The sequence below is a fragment of the Pristis pectinata genome, chromosome 15 (genome assembly GCF_009764475.1).
Source record: "Pristis pectinata isolate sPriPec2 chromosome 15, sPriPec2.1.pri, whole genome shotgun sequence".
NCBI lineage: Eukaryota > Metazoa > Chordata > Chondrichthyes > Rhinopristiformes > Pristidae > Pristis > Pristis pectinata.
In genome coordinates this window covers 35301386-35326747 of record NC_067419.1, presented here as the reverse complement: position 1 = coordinate 35326747, position 25362 = coordinate 35301386, and the positions used below count along the sequence as shown (strand labels likewise).

General features: G+C 39.4%; 1 protein-coding gene across 1 annotated transcript in view; it reads left to right on the top strand.

Moving 5' to 3' along the window:
- LOC127578364 (thyrotropin-releasing hormone-degrading ectoenzyme-like) overlaps nt 1–25362 on the top strand; it is an 87720-nt gene that overhangs the window by 44282 nt on the left and 18076 nt on the right. Inside the window, 7 exon segments of the mRNA XM_052030306.1 lie at nt 5812–5966; nt 6085–6198; nt 7024–7161; nt 9935–10000; nt 18442–18507; nt 21614–21801; nt 22956–23044. Of these exon segments, the coding sequence (XP_051886266.1) occupies nt 5812–5966; nt 6085–6198; nt 7024–7161; nt 9935–10000; nt 18442–18507; nt 21614–21801; nt 22956–23044 (816 nt within the window).

The window sequence follows — 25362 nt, the reverse complement described above, 5'->3', positions numbered from 1 at the left end:
AGGCATACAAGACCACTTTGGAGAGTGTGGGAGGATTAGTAAATTGATTACCCTCTACTTTAACAAATAGATCACTTACTGAAACAAAGTGCTTCTAGGAGACCACGCAACATATGCGTTTTAAATCCTTATTTTATATGTAAAAATATAGGCCTTGCCTGTATCCACATTACTCCCTGTTAATGAATTTAGAAGAGTATCTGGCTGTGAGGTTTATAATGTATAAGGTTTTATACCCATGAAATTATTAAAACAATGAATTGAGATTGCACAATATCAGTTTCTCATTATGCGCAAGGTATATTGCTATGTTGTTTTCAAATATCTGCAATATCTCTCCAGAGTGCTTTAGTGATATAAAATATAAGTTTATTGAAACTTCTGCAGTGCCTGGAATTCCTTTGCCATCAGTAAACGTTTATGTACAAGGATGTTTACAGATGTTTAAGCAATATACATTATCAAAACTTGCTCTAGGGCTGGATGGCAGTAGATGTTAGTGTACTGGCATTTATTCCCACATTTCATCACTAGTCAAGTTTCTTACCTCACTCATGCTGCTGTGAAGATGGAACATATCAGCACCAGTTTTCCCATGAAGGGGTTAAAACACTGGATCACGAAGAGACCTCCTCCCATAGAAACCCATGATACACCTTTCCTTTACCATCATACTCTCTGTTCCTTAAATGTCCAGTGTTTTCATAGTTTCCCCTGCTATAACCAAGAATCTAGTCCTGGCATTTATCATTTTCTCTGTGAGGAACTGTTTCCTGATCCTTCCTCTGCACTTGCCTGATACCAGTTTGTATCTCTGTCTATTTACAACATGGGGATAGGGAGACTCAGACTGATGCTGATAATTAGCTGTCTGTATTGAATTAGCGTCCCAAACACGTCCAAGAGGTCCATTCTTATTCAGCTCCCTCAAAGCTGAGAATATGTAAATGTGAGAAAATGAAGCAGGACTAGGTCTGTTGATTCCTCATGCCTGCTTGGATGTTCAATAAGGTTGTTACTTATGTTTAGTTCAGTGTCACTTTTCTGCACCTGACCTTAAAACCCTCTGTTCCCCTTATTATTCAAACATCTGTTGACCACTGTTTTGAATGTACTGTGACTGATTCTCCTCAACCCCCGGGAGCAGGGAATTTCAAAGACTCACTACCCTTCGGGTGAAGAAATTTCTTCTTATCTCTGTCCTAAAAGATTGACCTCTTATTTTGAGACTGTGACTCCTGGTTCTGGATGGCCAACAGGGAAATATCATCCCTACATCTATAAAGTCCTGTAAGAAATTTGTATGAGATCACCTGCCATTCTTCTGAACTCCATCTCAGTTAACTTAGTCTCTCCTCCGAAGAGAGAATAGTCAACAAAAGCATCAATCTGGTGAACATTTGTTGCAATCCCTCTATCACACATGATTGATAGAGAAATGGAGGGCTGTGTGGGAGGGAGGGGTTAGCTAGATCTTAGAGCAGGATAAAATGTCGGCTGTAATGTTCTATGTTCTATATCCTTCCCTGGCAGGGAGACCCGACCTGTACAATATTCCAGCTGCAGTCTCACAGGGCCCTATATAATTGCAGGAGTTGGAGGGAGATATTTTAACCAATCATGCTGGTATGCATAGTTACGGGATTGGTTGGATCACTGATTTTTAAACCAGCCCACTCACTTCCAGAGTGTACAATTAGTCTGAGCAAAGAACTTACATTGTACCCCATCCCATCAGCTTCCTGAGGGGTAGAATAGGTTAAAATTGCCTCTGATGTCCAAGAAATCAGAGTAACCCCCTAATAATGTTTGTGAACCTCCCAGTAAAATTTGTTCATTGTAAGGCCCAGAAGTGTGTAGACAATCTAGGGGTGAAGTTAAAAGGATAGGAAGCAAAGGGAACGCATGAATAAGTACTGGTGAATAAAATCAAAGAAAATCCAAAGGTATTTCATAATTTCAAAAAGAACATGAGAATAACCAAAAAAAGGGTAGGGCTGATTATGAACCATAAAAGTGGCCTGTGTGCAGTGGTGTAAGGTTCTTAATGACTACCTTGTGGCTCTCCTCACAAAGAAGGGGGTGTTATAGACTTTATAGTTGAGGAAGAGTGTGAAATATTGGATGAGGGAAATAATATGAGGAAATATTAAAAGGTTTAGCATTTTTCCCAGACCCTGATGGAATATAATCAAGGCTTTTAAAAGAAGCGGGGAAGGAAATTGTAAGAGCTCTGACCATCAGTTTTCATTTCTGCCCAGCCACCAGAGAATTGGAGGATTACTAATGTACCAAAGTTCAGTAAGGGAGGTGGGGATAAACCAAATAATTTCAAGTTAGTTGGTTTAACTTTGAGGAAATTTAGAATCTATCAACATGGATTTGTTAAGGGAAATTTCTGTCTGACTACCTGGATTAAATTTCAAAGGTAGCAAAGAGGGTCAATGAGGGCGGTGTGGTTGATGCAGCATACATGGTATTCAGCATGGCTCTTCACAAGGTCCCACATGACAGGCTGTCATGGGATCCAAGAAAGATTGCAAAATGGATCCAAGATTGGCTCATTGGCAGAAAGCAAAAGGATAATGTTTGACAGGGGTTTTTGCAACTAAATTCTGTCTCTAGTGAGGTTCACAAGGCTCAATACTCAGCCTCTCCCTGTCAAGATGTAGATTAATGATTTAGACAAAATAGGGGTGCAATACAGACATTTGCAGATGATATTAAAATTATTTGTGTGGTTTATGATGAGGAGGAACACTTGAAGTTGCAACGTTAGGTTCAGTTGTGCAAAGAAGTGGCAAGTGGTAATGAATCCAGAAAGATATCTTAAAAGATGTGGGAATCAAGAGGGTCCTTGAAATTTACATCCTCAGATCATTCAAAGTAGCAGGGAACAATGATAACCTGGTTAATAGGGCATATAGGATGCTTTCTAATATTAACAAGGATATAGAATATAAGACAAGGAATGTTATGCCAGAACTGTAGACAGCACTGGTTAAGCCACAGTTTGATGTTTGTGTACAGTTCTGGTTACCACATTACAGGAAAGATTGAATTTGAGAGGGTGTATTGGAGAGTTACTATAAAATTGAGTGGACCGAAAATTGTAGCTATGAGGATAGAATTATTTTTCTTGGAACAGAGAGGCTGAGCAGACAAAGAGTGTACAATATTGGGGTAATATACTGGCATGGATTGAAAACACAGAGTAGGAATAAACAGGACAGTTTTGGGTTGAGCAGCTGTAAGGTAGGGTCCTGCAGGGATTGGTGTTGGGGTCCCAGCTGTTCACTGTGTATAGCAGTGAGTTGATGAAAGGATCAAATAATATATCCAAGTTTACTGATGATACAAATCTAGGTGGCAATGTGGGCAGTGAGCAGAATGCAAAGACACTTCAGGTGTTTCTGGGCGGGTCAAGTAAATGGGTAAGAATGTGGTAGATGGAATATCATGTGAGGTTTTGTGAGGTCATCCACTTTGGTAGACAAAATAGAAAAAAAATAGTATTTTTAAATGGTGAGAGATGGAAAGATGCTAGTGTTCAGAGGGATCTGGGTACCTGTGTACACACATTACTGAAAGTTGATGTGCAGGCACAGTGAGCAGTTAGGAAGGCAAACAGTGTCTGGGCCTTTGTAGCAGGAGGATTTGAGTACAGGTGTAGAGATGCCTCCCCTCCTTGGACTCTGTCTTTACCTCTCACTGCTTTGGTGAAGCAGCCAGCATAATCAAAGACCCCCACCCACCTGGGTCATTCTCTCCTCTTCCATCAGGTAGAAGATACAGGAGCCTGAGGGCACATACCACCAGACTTAAGGACAGCTTCTGTCCCACTGTGATAAGACTATTGAACAGTTCCCTTATACGATGACATGAACTCTGATCTACCTTGTGACCTTGCATCTTATTGCCTACCTGCACTGCACTTTCTCTGTAGCTGTGACACTTTACTCTGTACTGTTATTGTTTTTACCTGTACTATGTCAATGCAGTCTGTACTAACCCAATGTAACTGCACTGTGTAATGAATTGATCTGTACGATCGGTATGCAAGACAAGTTTTTCACTGTACCTCAGTACAAGTGACAATAATAAACCAATACCAATTATATAGGGTCATGGTGAGATCCCATCTGGAAAATTGTATTCAGGGCTGGTCTCCCTATCACCTTGAGATGACTGTGGACTGAGTATATTCAAGATTTTTAGATATTGAGGGAATCAGGGAATATGGGGTTAGTGCAGAAAAGCAGAGCTGAGGTAAATGATCAGCCATGATCTTATTGAATGGTGGAGCTGCCATGAAGGGTCGAATTGCCATGTTTTTGTGTTCTTAACTGAGGTGCATAAAATTACGAGGGGCCTAGGAGGGAATGGGAAACACCTGGTTCCTTCTGCAGTGGTGAGGTGTTTTTTCATTCAGACAGGTAGGAGGTTGGAAGTCACTACCTGAAAAGGAGCTAAAAGCAAGGAGCAATATCACATTTAGAAACTGCCTGACTGTGTACACAGAGAGCCGTGCCCTGCAGAGCCACAGACCTACTGTCTGGAAGATGGAATTTGGCTTGGTGGCACTTTTTAAACTGGCATGAATGCCATGGTCTGCATGGCTTCCTTTTACTCTGAGTCTTTGAATAGTGTTGGTAAGTGCTTGGGAGTACTGTTACAGAGATGAGATGATTGAGTTGGACTTGCAAAGGAAAGAAAGAAATTGGAATACTCAAACCAAAACATTGTTGAGGACAGTGGGCACTGTTGTTTGAAAAGAAGGGTGAAAAATGACGATCAGGTCCCCCTTCTTAGCTCTCCTGATGTTGGCTGATGTGGATCACCCATTCTGACCACCTATCATGGTAGTTCCCAGGAGAAGCACTGATGTAAAGACTGATACTTTTGTTGTACACTTCTATGGTTCATATCAGTGCTAGATACCGGACATTGAAGTTGCTAAACTTGCTTAAGGTGCAAAGGTAGGTCGGAAAGTAGGTTGTGAAAAGGACATAGGCTACTCAGGGACAGCTTGAGTAAGTGAGTAGAGATCTGGCAAATAGAGTATAATGTGGGAAAATAATAGGGTCCATTTTAGCAGGAAAAATAGGAAGCACCATCTTATCTAAAAGGTGAGAATTTGCAGAACTTTAAGAAGGAGGGGACTCTGGGTGTCCTAGTGCATGATTCGCACAACACTTTTATTCAGGTACAGTAAGAAATTATAAAAGCCAAACAGAATGTTATTTATTGTGAGGAAAATTAAATACATAACTAGGGAGGTTATACTTCATTTATACAGGGCATTGGTGAGACCACATCAGGAATACTGTGTATAATTTAGTCTCCTTATTTGAGGAAGAAAGTTAATGCATTGGAAGCACTTCAGAGAAGGTTTACTGGACTAGCGCCTGGAATGGGTGGGTTGCCTTAAGAGAAAATGTTGGACAGGTTGGGTTTGTATCCACTGGAGTTTAGAAGGGGGATTTGTTTAAAACCTATAAGATCCTGAGGAGTCTTGACAAGATGGAAAAGATGGGATTCAAGAATCATCTTTGTCTTTCAGAGTGTCATGAGTCTTTGGAACTCTCTCAAATGGCAGTGGAGCAGAATCACTGAATCTTTTTAAGGCAGAGGTAGGTAGGTTTTTGATAGGCAAGGGGATGAAAGGTTATAGAGGGTAGGTGAGCATGGAGTGCTGAGATACAACCCGATCAGCCAACGCCTTATTGATGGCAGAGCAGGCTCGAGAGGCCAAGTGATTTTACTCCTGCTCCCAATTTATATGTTTATTTGTAATTTTTTTTGTTACAGATCTGTTAGCTGTGCCTAAATTCCCATATGCCGGTATGGAAAACTGGGGATTGAGTGTGTTTGTAGAAGAAAGGATTTTGCTGGATCCTGAAGTCTCGTCCATTTCCTATTTACTGGACATCACTATGGTTGTCGTACATGAAATCTGCCATCAGGTATAAAAACCAGAGGGGAATAAATACAGATCATCATTTGGTTATCACAACTTTTTAACTTTTAGAACATTTCTCGTTTTTCTGCTTTTGTATCTAAATGGCTTTTATTTATTCTCAGTGGTTTGGTGATCTCGTGACTCCTATTTGGTGGGAAGATGTATGGTTAAAGGAAGGATTTGCTCACTATTTTGAATATATTGGCACTGATTACCTTTACCCAAAATTTAATATGGTAAGTTTGTAGTATCTGCTTTTATGGACCATCTACTGTTCAGTAACAGCGAAATTTCCATCAAAATAGAAGGCATTCCCTTTATAACAATATTTCACATTATAATCCAGTATGCATGTAAGTGCTGGTGTCTGTTATACTATAATCAACTTCACCATCATGTGTTAGATTTGTTCGGAAAGACATCCCATTAACATGCTTCAGATAATGTTTAAAGGATACATGATCAAGTTTTTGATTCCCAAAGCAAAATGTCAGGATTACTCTTTATGAGGCCTATACTTATGGAATGCAGTTAAATATTTGATTGGATATGTTTAAAATTTCTGGCAGATCTTTCGATGTTGGCAATGTGGTCAATCTGTCCAGTATGGAAACTGCTTAATTTTCTTTTCCATTGAATTGGAGGTTCAGTCAATCGGCAATATATGTTGGCTTGTAGTAGCTTACATTTGAAATAAATTCACACACTTCTTTTAACATCACTGGAATATAATTTGGAATCCCCCCCCCCCATCAATGTTAAATAAGTGTTTCTGCTCATTAAAAGCATTTTTAAATTCCGCTTTTAGTATTCTAAGCAAACAGAAATCAGATTTTCATGTAAATCATGTTTATAAATGTTTTACTTTGTTGACATCAAGCTAACAAATTTATGTATTGGCGATTCATGATGAGCATTTGTCATCAGCATTTTAAACTCTGCTGTTTTTATTTCTGATTCTTTAAATAGTTTTGACAAGGACTTCAGTTTTAAATGCCAGTAAGGTCTATGTGATTGCAAAGCCAAGGAGAATTGATCCTAAATCTGTGTGAATATTTCAGGAGAAACAACAATTCCTGACTGACAACCTACATGAAGTGATGCTGCTTGATGGTCTGGCCAGTTCACATCCAATATCCCAGGAAGTCCTTCAAGCAACAGACATAGATACAGTTTTTGACTGGATTGCATACAAGAAGGTGCTGTGACTACTTGAGTGTGAGAAGAAGATTTCAATATCCCTCATATTGAGCTGAAATTGGTTAAACATATCCTTGCATTAACGTTACTCCTGAAACATATCCAGCAGCCCATAATAGAAATAGACAGGAAGCAGCCTTGAGAAAATATGTTCAGGAACAGAAGCAAACCTACTTCAAGCCCGCCTCACAGTTGAATAGTATCAGAAACAGAAAACGGGGTGCATCTGCAGCACTCGTTTAGCAAGAAAATAGAATGTTGTCCTTTATTGCAAGGGTGGGAGGAGGGAAGTATTAAAGTCTGGAAGTCTTGTTAGAACTGTACAGGGCTTCCTGGAATACTGTTTGGTCTTTATTTGAGGGATGATATACTTGGCTTGGAGACAATGCAGTGGAGGTTCACTTGATTGATTACTCAAATAAGGGTTTGTCCTATGAGGAAAGGCTGAGCAGAGTGGGCTGTTACTGTCTGGAGTCTAGAAGAATGAGAGATGATTGTGACATATAAGATTCCGAGGAGATTTGATGGGGTGGATGTTGTTTCCTTGGCTGAGGAGGTCTAAAACTGGGGGGCATAGTCTCAGAATATGAGATGGCTGAGATGGTGAGGAATTTCTTCTCTGAGGGGTTTGAATCTTTAAAGTCCTTTACTGTGGAAGGCTGGAGATTTTATGCCATTAAGTACTTACAAAGATTTTAGATTACAGAAGAATCAAGAGTATTGGGGATTGGGCAAGAAAGTAGAATAAAGGCCAAAGATCATATCAGCTTTGATTTATTTAATGTTGGAACAGGCTTGAGGGGCTACCCCTTCTGTTCCTCGTGTTATGGTCTTATAACATCATGGCTGATCTTCAGAGCATCCTCATCTCCATTTAGGTGGGTCTGAGGCTGATTTTATTTTGTCTTTATTGGTGCTTTATGGGCAGGTTTTTTTCTGTTTGGACTGTGAGATATTTTGGAAGAGAGAGTTTACTGAACTGTTTCTCGGTAGGTACACATTCCCTGTTGCTGAATGTTGCAGTGAGGCTGGGCTAATCCTCGACAGTCAGAAATCTAGAGCAAGTGTAGTTGCAAGGGAGCCAGCAGCAACAGAGGGTATACTACTGAGCAAAGGAGCTTTATAGCTGTGGGTCTTTAGAAAAGGAGCATTGCAGCTGAATTTCACTGTGCTCAAGGCTGCTGATCTTCAACAAGGCAATAGCCACTTACCCCCACTAACTGTAGGAGTGAGAATTGGAGTCTAGCATCAAGGCATGCACAGCAATATCTTTTTCAGTGCTTATCACCATGGCTCCAAAATTGTAAGCCTCTGACTCCTGCTCAGCTGCTTCTGTTGATATTAGGAGCATCGTGGTGTGGCAGATCACTGATGCATCATTTGTTGTGATGTCAGTAGCTCATGGAGGCCAATAAGCAAGAAGAAGGAGTACTGGAATTGAGGCCTTGTTGGATTCCCTCAGGGGTAGGATGATAAAAATTGTACTTGTATCTTAGAATTGTGGAAGCTGGCAGCACAGAAGAAGCCCATTCAACCCGGCCTGTCCATGCTACTGAATAAAGAGCGGTTCAGACCAATCCCACTTCCATATCTTTGTCTGGAGCGCATTAAGTGCTCATCCAGATAATTCTGAAATGTGATCTGCCTCACCATTCCCTTCAAGGAGTGAGTTCCAGACCACTGCTCTCTGGGTGAAAACATTTTTTCTCAATTTCCTGTACTCCTCCACCAATTACCTGCTATTGACTTCCCCATTAGGGAAATAACTCCTTTCTTTTCACCATGTCTTGGCTTTTGTAATTTATATCATTGATTAAATTTTCCCTCAGTCTCCTCTGGTCCAAGGGAAATGTGCCCAGCCCAGTTAATATCTCTTCATATCTAAACTTCTCTGGCAACACACTCATAACTCTCCAGTGCTATCACATCCTTTCTCCAGTATAGTGACCAGAACTCCACCCAGTGTTTATAACCTTGCACCATGACCTCTTCGCTCTTGTATTCTTCACTTTGGCCAATAAAGGAAGGTGCTCTGACTGCTTTCTTAACTGCCTTATCTATGTGTTTGGATAACTTCAGGGATCTGTGGATGTGCTCACTAAATCTCTCTGTTCCTCTGCACCTCTCAGTACCTTACCATTTACTGTGTAATCCCTTGCTTTGCCTTCCGTAAATGCACAATCTTGCATTTCGCCAGATTGAATTACATTTTGACCAGTTTCTGGAGTCCAGCTGTTTTTTGATGCACAGTCAACTCTAAGTATAAATCATTGATGGATGTCAGGGATCCAACACCCCGCCCATGGAGAACACACGAAGTGTGGCAACCTCATTCACCTTCCTTCTTACCTCCTCAAACAAATACAGTCAAGGTAGTCGGACATTGGTATTGGTTAACAAGTCCATGTAGAGCCTGTGCCTTTTTAAATTATAATTATGCTCTTCCGCGGAATTTTTACCAACGGTTTGTCCATCACTGATATTAGGCTGACTGCCCTGAAATTATTTGGTTTATGCTTGTATCTTGCTTTAAGAAAAGTACAACATTAGTGATCTTCTGGTCCATTGCACCTGTAGCCATGGTGGCTCAACACTTAGTCCTGAATCCGCAGAAGCCTCAGTGGGTGGTCCAAGAACAAATGCAACTCTGAACTAAAAGAAAAATATTAAATTGCATGAGACCAACTGCTGGTTTCTGTTAAGTGAGTTCAGGTGTATGAAAATACAATTGATAATATGTTCATAAAAATAATTTTTGATTTTAATTCCTAGGGTGCTGCATTGATTCGAATGGTGGCTAATTTTATGGGACAGAATGTATTTCAAAAGGGATTACAGGTGGGTGAATATTATGAAAAGGAACTAACTTTTACAGGGCTACATATGAACATTTTACAATGTTGTGCTCAGTTTTTAAACGTGGTTTTGCTCATTTTGACATGTTTCACAAGTACAGCAGGACCTCAAAATCCAAATACTTCAGTTTGGTGAGTATTTGCAATGAGCATAGTTTTAAGATTTTGTAATTTTTAAGGACTTGGTTTTAAAGAAGTGTATATTTTGGATGAAACTGACAGTATTTAGATTTGCTGCGCATAATTCAGTCCAATATGCTTTCAGTATTAGAGGGCAAATCCTGTCAAAAGATACATTTACTGACAGGAACAACAGCATGTTCCATCAAAGCACATGGATGCAGTTGACTTCCTGCTGTTCATGAACTTCATGTTGTATGATAAGATCTAACAGAACATGATGTGCTTTATATTCTAAACATGGAGATCTTTGTCTGGTTTCTCCTATCCTATGAAGATGTTGAAGCTTTGTACTTTTAGACTTCTGTCCTGTTGGACATTTCTTATGGAATCTTAATAATGCAGAAGGTAATGGGTGATTTTTTAAAAATGGTTATAATGCAGCACTCGGCAGCCACACTAACTGAACATTTATTCATTATTTTGGGAAAACAGCGAGAGTTTATAGAACTCGCAATGTGTGTTGGCATGCCAGTGTGTTCACACAGATCAAGGCGAACATTTGGGCATATTTTGACAACTTTTGGTTCTATTAGGAGTGGGAATATGTTACTTAAATTGTTAAATCCTTAGCTACTTACTGGATGTGGATCAGCGCTAATGATGGTTTGATGATATGGTGAAGCAGCATTTCCAGGTGTTTAGAATCTTGACTGATTGAATAAAATAACTTTAGGGTTGATCACAAGATATGTTGCCATATTCAATACAAAGGATAGCTGGGGAGGTGCTACATGTCTGGGTTTTCACGTCCTCCCGATGTTTGAACACAGTTCTCGCTGCCATCTTCTCCATTCGTCCTCCATTTTAAGTGGTCACAGCCCAGGAATTCCACAAGTCAGTGAGAATACCTTTTGAAGGAGCATCCTTCAAGCGTTTACTCTGCCCTCTTGATAATCTCTTCTTGTGACAGAGATAGGCATAGAGTGCCTGTTTCAGGAGTCTGATGCTGGCCGTGTGAAAAAAACATGATCTGCCAATTGGAGCCGGCTGAGTTTAGTTAGGAATTCAGTGCTGGGTATGTTGGCCAGGGAGAGGATGCTAACATTGGTTTGCATACCCTGCCAATGGATTTGAAGGATTTGTGCAGACATTGTTGGTGGCACTTCTCCACTCATTTGAAGGGCCTGCTGTATTGGGAGCATTGTACATCTGTTGAACTTGGTTCTGGGACCAGTGGGTTTGTGAGCCAGCCAGAAGGTTAATTTACTTCTAATCTCACATCACTTACAATTACTATATTTTCAGAGGCATTTGGACAGACACTTAAATAGGCAAGACAGAGAAAGGTACAGTCCTAATACAGGCAAATGGGATTATTGTAATGGGCAGAAAGGTCAGCATGGATGTGGTGGGCAGAAGGGCCCATTTCTGTACTGTATGACTGTATGACTATAACTTGATGTATGGAATCATCATAGGACAGCTCAACCATTAAGAAGAACCTCGATTATCAACCCATAAAATTTAGAATATCTGAGCAGGGTTTTGTAATGCATGATCTCCAGATAATGCCTTCTGGCATGAGTGGTTCTTACATGGTCATACCATTTCTTGATGATGTAATTCGTATTTTGAATTACATATTGAACCTAGATAGAAATGCAGGGCAGAACACTTTTATCTCCTCCACAGATTGTTTGAGCCCATTCCAGGATAATGAGATTCGAATAAGTCTTCAATCGTAAATCCTTGGCACAGAGTTTCACTAAACAAGCACGTTCCTTCAGGATAATTGGTGGGGGAAATTAATAAATTGTGCTTCAGAAAAGAGTTCTTTGGATGTTGGCAGTATTGTTTGTTGCTGATGTGAGGAAGGAAGGAATTTGTTTTGTGTTTAAATTCTAGCCCAAAAGATAATGGAAATGTAAAATGATCTTTCCCAATTTTTATTGCTCCTAATTTTGTGCTACCCACAGCCCACGTGGCAATTTTTCTCTATTATTTCGGTTTAATTAAGTTGGCCCTGCTTTATTTGATTTAGGTGATGATGAGCACCAAGATGGAAAAGCTGAGTATACTGCCGGTGTCTCAGATAAGGCAGTGTTGGACCACTTATTAAATGTGGCCTCGAAAGGTTAGACCAAGTATCACAGATCTGCGCTTTGAAATATTTTTCTTACTTAAATCAGTCTAGTGAGCTAAACCCATTTGTACTGTGCGCCAAGATCATTATTTCAAGTACATAAGTGTTATACAGATATTTGGGGTCAATAAATTACCTTACAATTGCAACTTAATGTTGCTTATAGTGCTGTATGTTTAATGTTACTCTGTCTAATTCGTTTTGAGCATAACTTGTGAATTGTTAATGTCTCCCTAATGTGCACTAATCAGCAGAACTAAATTTCTTTTCACCTGCAGTGTAATTATAATAAGGGAGAGCAATTTGTTTTTCTCCTGGCTCCACAGGGATTGTTTTAAGGTGTTTTTTTCAACACAATATGCATAAGTCAGCATAAGCCCAACACCCATGGAACAACTAAGTCGCTAATTAAAATGTATTAATGAATATATTATATACCTAATAGAGATAAGTGTCAACTAAAACGAAGAAATTGTGACAATGCATTGTTACAGCTTGGGCTTTCTCTGGACAGTTTTCTCGTGTTCAAGATAAACAGGAATTTCCACAAGCAGCCTGAGTCTTCTAGGAATGCGAATCTGTGTCCTTAAACCATCTGTGTCTAATGCAGCACAAGTTGGACCTTACACACGGTACCAGAGTTAGCTGGTGTTTTCTCTACTTAATTTAACAGTTGGGACCTCACACCTTCCCATATCCTTACGCCACATTATCAGACCAGAATATATAGGCTGAAACTTGGTGTTGGACTGAAGTACATATGGTACAATCAAGGAAGCATTTAGACCAAGATAATGAAAAAGCAGGTTATTAATCACTAAATGTAGATCCAGCCTAAAATATCTTTGTCAGATACACATAGAGATATGTAGACTAGATTTCTTACATAAAGACACAAACGACTGCAGATACTGGAATCTGGAGCAACACACAAAAAGCTGGAGGAACTCAGCAGGTCAGGCAGCATCTGTGGAAGGGAATGAACAGTCGATTGTTTACTTTTCTCCATTGATGCTGCCTGACCTGCTGAGTTCCTCCAACATTTTGTGTGTATATAAATTCAGGGTGGTTCTCTTTTTTTGTTCTTTACTTTTTTTTCCTTGGTCTCTTTAGTCAGGATTTACTAATGCTTCGGTTAATGCAACATAACTGACTGTGATTACATGACCTTTGCATCCTGATTAGCTCACAGATCAATTAAACCATTGTGGTCCTGTAGGCAATTCATTCCCAAGAAAATTAACTTCTATTTTGCATCTCTTTATTCCAGAACTGTAAGGCATATATACAAATCTTTCCATTGTTCAAATGCATCTTCAAGTCCTCCACCATCAATACGCTCGGTCAGAGACTGGTTGAGTGACTCACTTTCTGACAGCCTAAGGCGCTTCCAACATCTACAAGGCAGTAGTGTGATAGGTGAGCTTGACAAGTAGCCTAACTCCATCCTTGACACCAATGCAGCCTGCTTGATTGGCACCCCATCAAATACCCTAAACTTTTATTCCCTCCACTGGTACTCAGTGACTGCAGTGTGCATCATCTACACAACGATATACAGTTACTTGCCCAGGTTATTCTGACAGCACCTTCCAAGCCTGTGACTTCTACAAGGACAAAGACTGCAGACACATGGGAACACCACCATCTGCAGGTTCCTCTCTAAGTTGCACATGATAAATCGCTAGCCTTTCATGGTTGCTCAGTCTAAATCCTGAAACTTTCCACTCAACAGCACTTGGCATCCCTACACCAGCGGTTCAAGAAGGCAGCCATTCATCACCTTCTCAAGGGCAATTAGGCAGGGGCAATATATGCTGGGCTACCCAGTGAAGCTCAGATCTCAAAAATGAATAAATAAAAAAAACACAGCAGGAAAAGATGTCGTGGTCCATGTAGGGACCAATGATGTGGATAGGAAGGAGGAGGAGGTCCTGCAAAGAGAGTTTAGGGAATTAGGTTAGGTGCAAAGTTAAAGGACAGGACCTCCAAGGTTTCAAACTCAGGATTGCTACCAGTGCCACGTGCTAGTGAGGCTAGAAATAGGAGGATCGTGCAGCTAAATACATGGCTAAGGAGTTGGTGCAGGAGGGAGGGCTTCAGGTTTCTGGATAATTGGGCTTTGTTCCAGGGAAGGTGGGATCTGTTCTGAAGGGACGGTTTACACCTGAACTGGAAGGGGACTAACATACTTGCGGGTGGGTTTGCTAGTGCTGCTCCGGTGGGTTTAAACTAGATTTGCAGGGGGAGGGGAACCAGAGTGTTAGAGAAGAAAGTGAGGAGGAAAATGATCATGCGAGGTCTGCAGGTATGGACAGAAATCAAAGGTTTGTACATGATAGTAATGTTCTCAGGTTCATCTATTTCAATGCAAGGAGTATTGTAGGTAAGGCGGATGAGCTTAGGGCGTGGATTGGCACGTGGGATTACGATGTTGTTGCTATTAGTGAGACATGATTGCAGGAGGGGCAGGACTGACAGCTTAATGTTCCTGGCTTCTGTTTCAGACGTGATAGAGGGGGAAGGATGAAAGGGGGAGGAGTGGCATTACTGGTCAGGGAACAGATCACAGCTGTGCGTAGACAGGACAGCCCGGAGGGCTCATCTACAGAGGCCATATGGGTGGAGCTGAGGAACAGGACAGGTGTGGCCACACTAATAGGGTTGTATTATAGACCGCCCAATAGTCAGAGAGAATTGGAGGAACAAATCAGTAGTGAGATAGCAGACCGATGTAAGAAACAGAAAGTTGTAATAGTAGGGGATTTTAACTCTCCACATATTGACTGGGACTCCCACACTGCGAAAGGGTTGGATGGCTTGGAATTTGTCAAATGTGTTCAGGAAAGTTTTCTAAATCAATATATAGAGGTACCAACGAGAGAGAATGCAATACTTGATCTCCTATTAGGGAACCAGACAGGTCAGGTGACAGAAGTATGTGTAGGTGAGCATTTTGGGTCCAGTGACCATAATGCAATTAGTTTCAAGATAATTATGGATAAGGATAGGTCTGGTCCTCGAGTGGAGGTTCTAAATTGGGGAAAGGCCAATTTTGTGGAAATGAGAAAGGATCTAGGTAGGGTGGATTGGGATAAGTTATTTTCTGGCAAGGATGTGCTCAGTAAATGGAAAGCCTTCAAAGATGAAATTTTGAGAGTGCAGAGTTTGTATGTTCCTGTCAGGATTAAAGGCAAAGGTAACAAGCATAGGGAACCTTGGTTTTCAAGGGATATTGGTGAGCTGGTTAAGAAAAAGAGAGGTGTATAGCAGGTATAGGCAACTAGGAATGGATGAGGTACTTGAAGAGTATAGGAAATGTAAGAAAATACTAAAAAAGGAAATCAGGAAGGCAAAAAGAAGACATGAGGCTGCTTTGGCAGATAATGTGAAGGTAAACCCAAAGGGTTTCTACAGGTATATTAAGAGCAAAAGGATAGTAAGAGACAATTGGTCCCCTAGAAGATCTGAGTGGTCGTATATGCGTGGAGCCTCAGGAGATAGGGGAGGTCTTAAACAGTTTTTTTGCATTGGTATTTACTCAGGAAACTGGCATCGTGGATATGGAAGGAAGGGAAACAAGCACTAGTGTCATGGAACATATAGAGATTAAAAAGGAGGAGGTACTTGATGCTTTACAGCAAATAAAGGTAGATAAATCCCCAGGGCCTGACAAGATATTTCCTCGGACCTTGAGAGAGACTAGTGTAGAAATTGCAGGGGCCCTGGCAGATATATTTAAAATGTCCTTAGCCATGGGTGCAGTGCCAGAGGACTGGAGGATAACTCATGTTGTTCCATTGTTTAAGAAAGGCTCGAAGAGTAAACCAGGTAATTACAGGCCAGTGAGCCCGACATCAGTAGTGGGTAAATTATTGGAAGGTGTTCTGAGAGATAGGACATATAAGTATTTGGACAGCCAAGGGCTGATGAAGGATAGTCAGCATGCTTTGTACGTGGTAGATCGTGTTTAACGAATCCTGTGGAGTTTTTTGAGGAGGTCACTAAGAAAGTAGATGAAGGTAAGGCTGTGGATGTTGTCTACATGGACTTTAGTAAGGCCTTTGACAAGGTCCCACATGGGAGATTAGTTCAGAAGGTTCAGTCAATGGATATCCATGGAAAGGTTGTAAACTGGATTCAAAATTGGCTGAGTGGGAGAAGACAGAGAGTGGTTGTGGATGGTTGTTTCTTAGATTGGAGGCCTGTGACTAGTGGTGTGCCTCAGGGATCTGTGTTGGGGCCATTGTTGTTTGTTGTATATATCAATGATCTAGACGATAATGTGGTAAATTGGATTAGTAAGTTTGCGGATGACACTAAGATTGGAAGTGTAGTGGACAGTGAGGAAGGCTCTTAAAGCTTGCAGAGGGATCTGGACCAACTAGAAAAATGGTCCAGAAAATGGCAGATGGAATTTAATGCAGACAAATGTGAGGTGTTGCATTTTGGAAGGACAAATCAAGAGAGGACATACACAGTAAATGGTAGGGCACTGAGGGTTGCGGAAGAACAAAGGGATCTGGGAGTTCAGATACATAATTCCCTGAAAGTAGAGTCACAGGTAGACAGGGTTGTAAAAAAGGCTTTTGACATCATGGCATTTATAAATCAAAGTATTGAGTATAGGAGTTGGAATTTTGGTGAGGTTGTGTAAGTCATTGGTGAGACCAAATTTGGAATATTATGTGCAGTTCTGGTCGCCGAACTACAGGAAGGATGTCCGTAAGATTGAAAGAGTGCCGAGGAGATTTACTAGAATGTTGCCAGGTCTCCAGGAGTTGAGTTAGGGGAAAGCTTGAGCATGTTAGGTCTTTATTCCTTGGAGTGGAGAAGAATGAGGGGAGATTTGATAGCGGTTTACAAAATGATGAGGGGCATAGACAGAGTTAATGCAAGTAGGCTCTTTCCACCTAGATTAGGAGAGATAAGTACAAGAGGACATGGCTTTAGGGTGAAAGGGGAGAGGTTTAGGGGGAACATTAGAGGGAACTTCTTCACTCAAAGAGTGGTGGGAGTGTGGAATGGACTACTATCTGATGTGGTAAATGCGGGCTCACTCTTAACTTTTAAGAGTAAATTGGATAGACACATGGACGAGAGAGGTCTGGAGGGGTATGGGCTGGGGGCAGGGAAATGGGACTAGCAGAATAATGTTTCGGCACAGACTAGAAGGGCCGAATGTCCTGTTTTTCTGTGCTGTAGTTTTCTATGGTTCTATGGAAAAGAGAGCTTAAGAATCATGTTTGTGCTGGTTACACCATTATCATCTTTCCCCCACCTCTTCACCACTATCAAACCCCCACCTCTTTCTAGAATCAAGCCTTTTATCAAAATTAGCTGATGATATAATTTTACATTAATGGCAATCTGTTTAATATTGTTCACAAAGTAAACATCATGGCCATCAAGATGTTATTAGAGTTTGCAGCAATATCATCAACACCAATTATGAATTGATTTGCACTCTCTTGCATGTACTAGACAGAACAAAATAGATTTGCTGATTGCATTATTCCAATTTGCAGTTTGAGGTTGGTATATAAAGTCAGACCTATCTAATTAGGTGAAGTCCAGGTGATAAAATAGTTTAGGCCTGAGATTCATCCAGTTGTCCCCAAGTCCATCAGATCATCCAGTTAAAATTGGGGTTTGCTGGTCACTGGGCAAACTGGTGCCTTTCCTTTGTCCTGGTGACCACCATGGATATGGATATCACAATGGACTGCAGCATCAAATGAACCATGTAAAATCAAGCAAATCTTTCAGTGGAGCAAGTTATTTTCTTGGTTACATCAAATTTCCTCTTCAGAGTACTTTCTGTTTTTTGAAGTTGTTATCTGTTAATTAACCATGAAGATATGAGAGACATATGGTTGGCAGAGTTACAGATAAACCAGCACTGGACTGACCTTTAATATTAACTTTTGGGACAACATCGATAAATATTCCCCCCTGTGTGAGATTTTATGAGGAACAAGTATGGTCCTTCAGTGTCAAGAAGTATAATTAATTGAGTTAATTGACTTGATTTGTGGCCTTGAATAAAATCAAATGCCAGTGGTTTTGTGCTTATGCTAGTTTCATTGTGATGGAGTGAGTTACTTGCACAACTCTTGATTAGTTTTTTTCAATCCTGTTTTCTTCTACTAATCTAGGATTTTTTGACTGCTCACATGTATGGCAATGTGGGGAGAAATGACTTATGGAACAAACTTAAAGAGGTAAACATTTTTTTAAAAAGTTATGCTTTGTGTGACTAATCTGAGCTGTATTGTTACTATGCCAATGTTATAGTGAAATTTGAAGATGCTATAAATGCTACTTACATTAACATGGGAACAATGTTAATCACTAGAAGCTCCTGTGGCATCACTAATTTACTGGCAAACGTGCTACAGTGGAATAAATCAAAGGACTCAAGCACTTTGATCAACAGCATCTCAATTAGCCTTAGTATTGCCTGTAACTTTTATCATTCTGCACAGCTTGAGTTTGACAATTTAAAAATTTTTTTGTGGGTGATGGGGTTTGTGATGAGGAATGTTCTGCATTTGTAACACCTAATTTCAAATGTAGGACTGTCCGATCATAAAGGCACTTCCTTTTAAGGGAGAGTTGCATGTCAGAAAGAATTTAGATCTTAAGTGGTGAATATGGGTGGCATAATGTGCTGTATGTATATGTAAAGTTGATTGACATAATTTATTTTGCAAGAATCAGCACAATCCTAGGAGCAGCAGTAGTTTAGCCCTTCAAGCCCCCTCTCCTATTCAATGAGATCATATTGATAAGATCTCACTCCATCCACCTGTCTTTCTCCATAATACCTCTAACCAACAACAATCTACCAATTAGCCATCACTTGAATTAACCTCAACCTAATGTATTAACACATTAGTTCTGCTTTAAAATATCTTGAAAATGCCACAGTGTATTGCATGTGGTCTGTGAGTTTTTAATGGGATTTGAAGCCCTATTACTGCTTTGTAAACTAGCCCTAAAAAACTAATTTTATATGTGGGTGCTGAAATGAATTGAATTTTGAAATTAAAAAAAAATTAGGTTTCTTTATTATATTTCAGCTTCTACTTTAATCATGTTGATCAAAAAAATTAATTGAAGTGCTGTTTGCTCCTGATTTGTTGTCTGCAATTATTCATTGGTTGCTCCGCCTGTTTGATGACAGTTCAGCTGCTAAATGCCAGGGATCCATTTGAAATGATGTCTGACAGCCTCAGTTGTGAAGCAACACTTTTACCACAAAGGTTATTAGGGCTTTGAGAGGCAATTTTAAGCTTGATGGCAAATTGTGTTGCTTCACAAATTTTGAGTTATTGAACTAAAGACAATGTGGCTTGGTAAACATTATCTTTTCATTTAAAAAAAAGTGGGAATCTGAACTAAGGACAAAGAATGCTGGGAACACTCAGCATGTCAAGCAGCATCTGCAGAGAGAGTATACAGGTTAACCTTCCAGGTCAGTGACCTTCCAATGGAATAATGTTCATTGCCCCGAAATGGTAAACCTGCTTTTCTCTCCACAGATACTGCCTGACGTGCTGCTTATTTACAGCATTTTGTGTTTTATTTTTAAATCATTGCAATTTATGCCCTGTATTTTCCTAGCCGGTGATAAAGGTACAGCAATCACTGCGGTCCTTGAAGAAACTTGCCAACGAGGATTAAGCAGGCTCCAGGGTGTGATTTTCTCCATTTGTGATATGACTTGTAGCTGGGTGTTACCTTTAAGTTGCCCCTGTATCATTCATTAATGATGATTTCATCAAGCAGGCTGAGTAGCCAGTGAGACTGAAGAATTCTAATCCAGCAAATCAGGAGTTGAAAAACATCAGTTTTGTTTAACTTTTAACATATTTTACAGAAAGTGAGTTAGACATATCCATGGTATCAAGATAGAAGAAGAAGAAGAATCATAAACTTAACAAAACATTCCATTATAAGCAATACACAGATTTTAAATATAACTAGAGGGAACAACAGTTAGTAAATTATATTTTCAGGGCTGGCAGGGTTGACAACATAGCGCACATCTTAAAAATTCAGTTGCACCATAATAACAAAGTTTTAACATTTTAAGTGTTTTTTTATACGTTATGGCATAAAAAGTTGAAGTTTACATCAAATTACTGTTTCTGTGTTGATTGATTTTTGATGACCTCAATAATGTACTCACTGAAGGCGGAGGGTGTTGCTGAGAGCAGCCTCTGGATTTCATGTTTAACTGCGCACATGTGTATTCCAGAGCTTGTGGTTGGATTTAGATATGAGAAGCTAGCTTTGCCAACGTAACAACTGCAAATTCTGGGCCTACATTTTCTAATCTGATCTTTGATTAAGTTTACAATAAAGTTTCAAATTTAGGAATAATATGACATTTTAACAAATTACAATCTGGCCTTTCCTTGTGTTCCTTGTAATGGGATTTTACAGTAAAAATTGGAAGACCTTTTGGTAAAATATATTGAAACTTGAAAATAAATTTTGACCTTTCAAGGTTGAAAAATTATGGGACTTCAGATCTCAATTTTTCTACCTTTTTGGAAGTAAACTCAAATCATATGGGCATGTAGTTTCTTGGCCCACATCTGGGATGGCCCATTTGACAAATAACCCTTCAAGTTTATTTGCCAACAAGCATTGCAGTGAGATGTAAATAAAGCCAATCATTTAACTAGTCAATATTAATAATTTGCTTCCCATTGTACTGTGATCTTTCATCGTCTCATTTAGCATCTGCTGGTTAATCTTTGGATCTTCATAATTAATTACCACTTTTGCTTTCTCCTAACTTTCTTTAATTTTAATTTTCATTGAGCCTTGATCAAACGTATATGGGAAGGTTCATAGAATAATAAATATGAAGTCACACATATTGCACAGAGTTAACATTTGAACTTTATTTATGTAATTCATGCAACCAAAATCCACTGTAATATATTCAAATACAATCTAGTCACAATTTCTTAGCAATAATGGAAAATTTTCTGATTGAGCTTCAGTAACATTTGAGAGATACCTTATATCATAGTGAAAAATTTAGTGACTGCACAAACCAAACTATAGTGGGTATTGTTGATAATATTTTAAGGTGAAAGTTGGAGTACAGGAAATTGAATTTTACCAGTTTTGGAGGAGCACTTAAAACAAATGTATAGTATTCACATAGCCCCCTATATTTGTTCTTAATGAACTAATAATTAATGAAGGCCTTGAACCCCAGCCACCCTCAACCTCCATTTCCTTCCACTCTCTCCTGCTGAAGATATAAATGGTACTTCAGACTTTAATTTTGTTGCTTTTGCACAGACTTTGCAGAAAATTGGAGAAAATAGAAATATCAAAGAAGTCATGGACTGTTGGACATTACAGATGGGTTATCCTGTGGTCACCATTGTTAGGAATGAGAAGAGTGCTCATCTTTTAACAGTCAAGCAAGAACACTTCATCTATAGCCGGAACAGAAAATCAATGAATCTAACTTCATTAAATAACAGGTAATAAACAGCAATTTGTTTTATTTTGAGTATGTAGTGAATTGTAAAGTAAACAGGACATGCAAAATAGAAGCTGATACAGCTTATGCAAGACCCATTTGTTTTTGAAAGATGAGATAATGTGCATATTATGTAGCTGTTGCACTTAACACAAGTTGCGGGATGAATAAATATTTGTCAGTTCAATCACTAATTTGTCTTATTTTTGGATATTAGCTCTTCCACCATGTTGGAGATTTAGCTTTCTCGAAATTCATCTCCAGTCAGAACGTACTAGATAATAGCAACAGTCTATACTACTGGTTTCTGAAGTTCTGTTCCATATTTACTGTGGACCAAATTTTGGAAATAGGCATCAATGTATTTCTGCCACAATGTGTAGCACATCACCAGCCAGGATGACGTTCCAGTGAAGTGTTTTTAATTCACACCACAATGTGCAAAATCTTAACCTGTGGTAAAAGAAGTCATGAAGAAGAACCTTCATTAGCTTTGAACTCTATTTTATGTTTGGATAGAATTAAATAGTTCATGCAATCTACTTCAGCAAACTATTATCTGCACTCAAGATTCAGTTTTATGAGCTGATGGTACATTTTCAGTAATTGTGTTTTAGTACAGCTGTACAATCAACAGCAAGATTATAAATTACTTTGTGTTGTGACAGAATTGAAAATTTGATTGGAAATTTAAGACCTTTCACTATTTGAAATAGTGTTTAGATCCCCAGCAAGCAGCAAACACATGCTACCAACTGAACGCAAAAGCCAAGCATGCAAGCCATGTGTCTTGTTATTCCAAATTCATCCATGCTCCTGAAGGGAGTTTGTATTGGAAGGTAATATAAAGACACCAATACAAGGGCCACCAGAATTTTAAATATATGGGGATTTCCACCTGGGCTTATGTATTTTCAGTTGGCTTTGGATACCCAGATAACACTCAAGCACATTTGAAAGGTGTGATCACAATTTATCTGCTAGATATCTGAAAACGTCTCTCTGTTTGTTTCACACTCCATATTTATTTAACAAGTCTTGGGGTAGAAATTATTGCCTGTGATGGCACTGTGCAAACAAGATAATGACTCTTTATGTAGTGGAGAGATGATAGCGACTTATTTTTAACATTTACTTTGCTTTTGTGTATTCTAGCTATTTGTGGAAAATTCCTCTGACTGTCGCTGTAGGAAACTTAAGCCATATCTCAACAGAGCAGATGATATGGATTAACAATAAAACAGGTATTGTTGCATGTTATCAATATATTGTTTTAAGTATATAAATCTGGGTTTTGGCTCGCATTTTGGAGACAATATTTAAGGAATGTGTTTGCTGAAGTGATGTACTAATGTACAGTTCCTTTGGTGCAGATTTTGGTGTGGTTCTTTTTCTTATGAGGACACAAGGAACAGGAGCAAGAGTAGGTCAATTGGTCCCTTCAGCCAGCTCTGCCATTCAGTAGAAGTATGGTTAATCCACATTTGGTTTCAATGCTACTTTCCCCTCTTTTCCTATTCTGTTTGACTCTCTTGTGTTTCAAATGTATGTTAAACTCTACCTTGAATATGTTCAGTGATTCTGCCTCCACAGCTCTCTGAGGTGGAGAATTCCAGAAATTCACAGTCCACTGAGAGAAGAAATTTGTAATCATCTCCATCTTAAATCTGTGTCCTCTTATTCTGAAATTATTTCTAGATACCTTCACTAGGGGAAACAAGCTTTATAGCATCCATTCTGTTAATGCCCCTCAGAATTATCTACGTCTACTATTTTCTCTTTATCCACCCAGTTTGTTACAACTTCAAAAGTCTAGCGAATTTGTCAAACATGATTTCCCTGCCAGAAAACCCATGTTAACTTTGCTTGACTGTTTTGTGATTTTATCAGTATTCTGCTTTTACCTCCTTAATAATGGATTACAGCATTTTACCAATGACTGATGTTAAATTAACTGGCCCATATTTTCCTGCTTTCCGTCTCTCTTATTTCTGGAATAGCATCATTATTATTGTGATTTTCCAATCTTGGCGATCTCTCCAGAGTGCAGGATTTTGTTTTGTAGATCACAACTAATGCATCAGTTATTTGTGCAGCCACTTTCTGAGAGATCCTCCAACACAGACCATCAGATCCAAGGAATTTGTTGGTATTTAGTCCCAATAGTTTGCCCAGTACTCTCCCCTGGTGATGGAGATAGCTTTTAGTGCCTCCCTTGTTGTTTATTATTGGATAATGTTCGTGTCTTCTACTGTGAAGAACGATACAAAATAATTACTTAGAATCCCTTCTATTTCTCTTCACCCAACTCTGAGTGAGCTTCAAAGTTTTAAGTGGTTTATAACATGAATGTAACACTGGCAAAGAGTGACCTGTTTTGGTATTTTACACGTCTTTGAAATAGTTTCCAGGACACTTGTTAGCCAAACTGATTTACTTTATGTTGAAAGGTTCAAATAAAAATATTTGTTTAATACCACAAGTTAAGCTAACTACTGCTGATGAACTACTGTGGATAATTGTTAAATGTACTTGTTCCATAAATTACTTTGGGAAAGTCAGGATGAAGGAGGAGGTTTTAACCTTTCATTCACCGGAAATAGTGGGGTTTGGGTATTAAGATGTTGGAGGGAGTGGTGCAGCAATCTTGATCCATAGACAAGCCACCATTTTACCTGAGAGCAGGCAGGAGGACCTACTTTATATAAGATTCCCCCTCTTATCTCCATTATTGGGCTCCAAGGTCCATCACCAACTCTGACACGCTGGATAGTGTTCCATCAGGGGCTTATTCCTTGGGTTCCTAATCTGATTGTTGCCCCTCTCCCTCGACTCCTGACCTCATTGCTGATATTCAAGTAAGGCCCAGGAGTTACAATGACCAGCAGCTTCCCATTTTCACCCCAAACACCACCTTTATTAAAATCAACAATGTTGATTGCATGTAGTTGCAATTAATAACTACTTACAATAATAAGAAAAATAAAAGTAAAAATGTTAGAAGTGAAAAATGTTAAATCTTAAACATTAACCCCAAAAACTCTGAACTCGAAGTGTGTGTGTGGCAAATTCCCAAACTCCAAGTCCAAGAATGGTTCTTAAAGTTCAGTTCAGCAAGCCATAAGGTGAAACGTGAGCAAAGGCTTCTTCAACAACCACTGTTGACTGAAGACAAAACGTAAATGTAGAGAGTAATTATGAAATCCAAATGTTCCACGATGCTTTTCATCCATTGATAGAGACTAGCAGCTCTCCCCCATTATTACATCCTTTATCTTCTATTGTCATAACCATGCCACACACACCATGCTCTATCTTAAAGGGACATTCACCAATAGTAACCTAGTCCGTAACACACCTCCCACCTAAAAAGAATTTTTTTCAAAAAAAATTTATCCGCAGATACAGTTAGTAATGTGTTAATAACTATCGTTCTACACAATTACAGAATATCAGATTAGTAAAGATGCATGTCTCCCGTTTAACATTGGGAAAGTCATGGCTGATTGCCTTCCCTGTGACATATCACGTGTTCATACTTCCATTTTATCCCCTGTTTCCC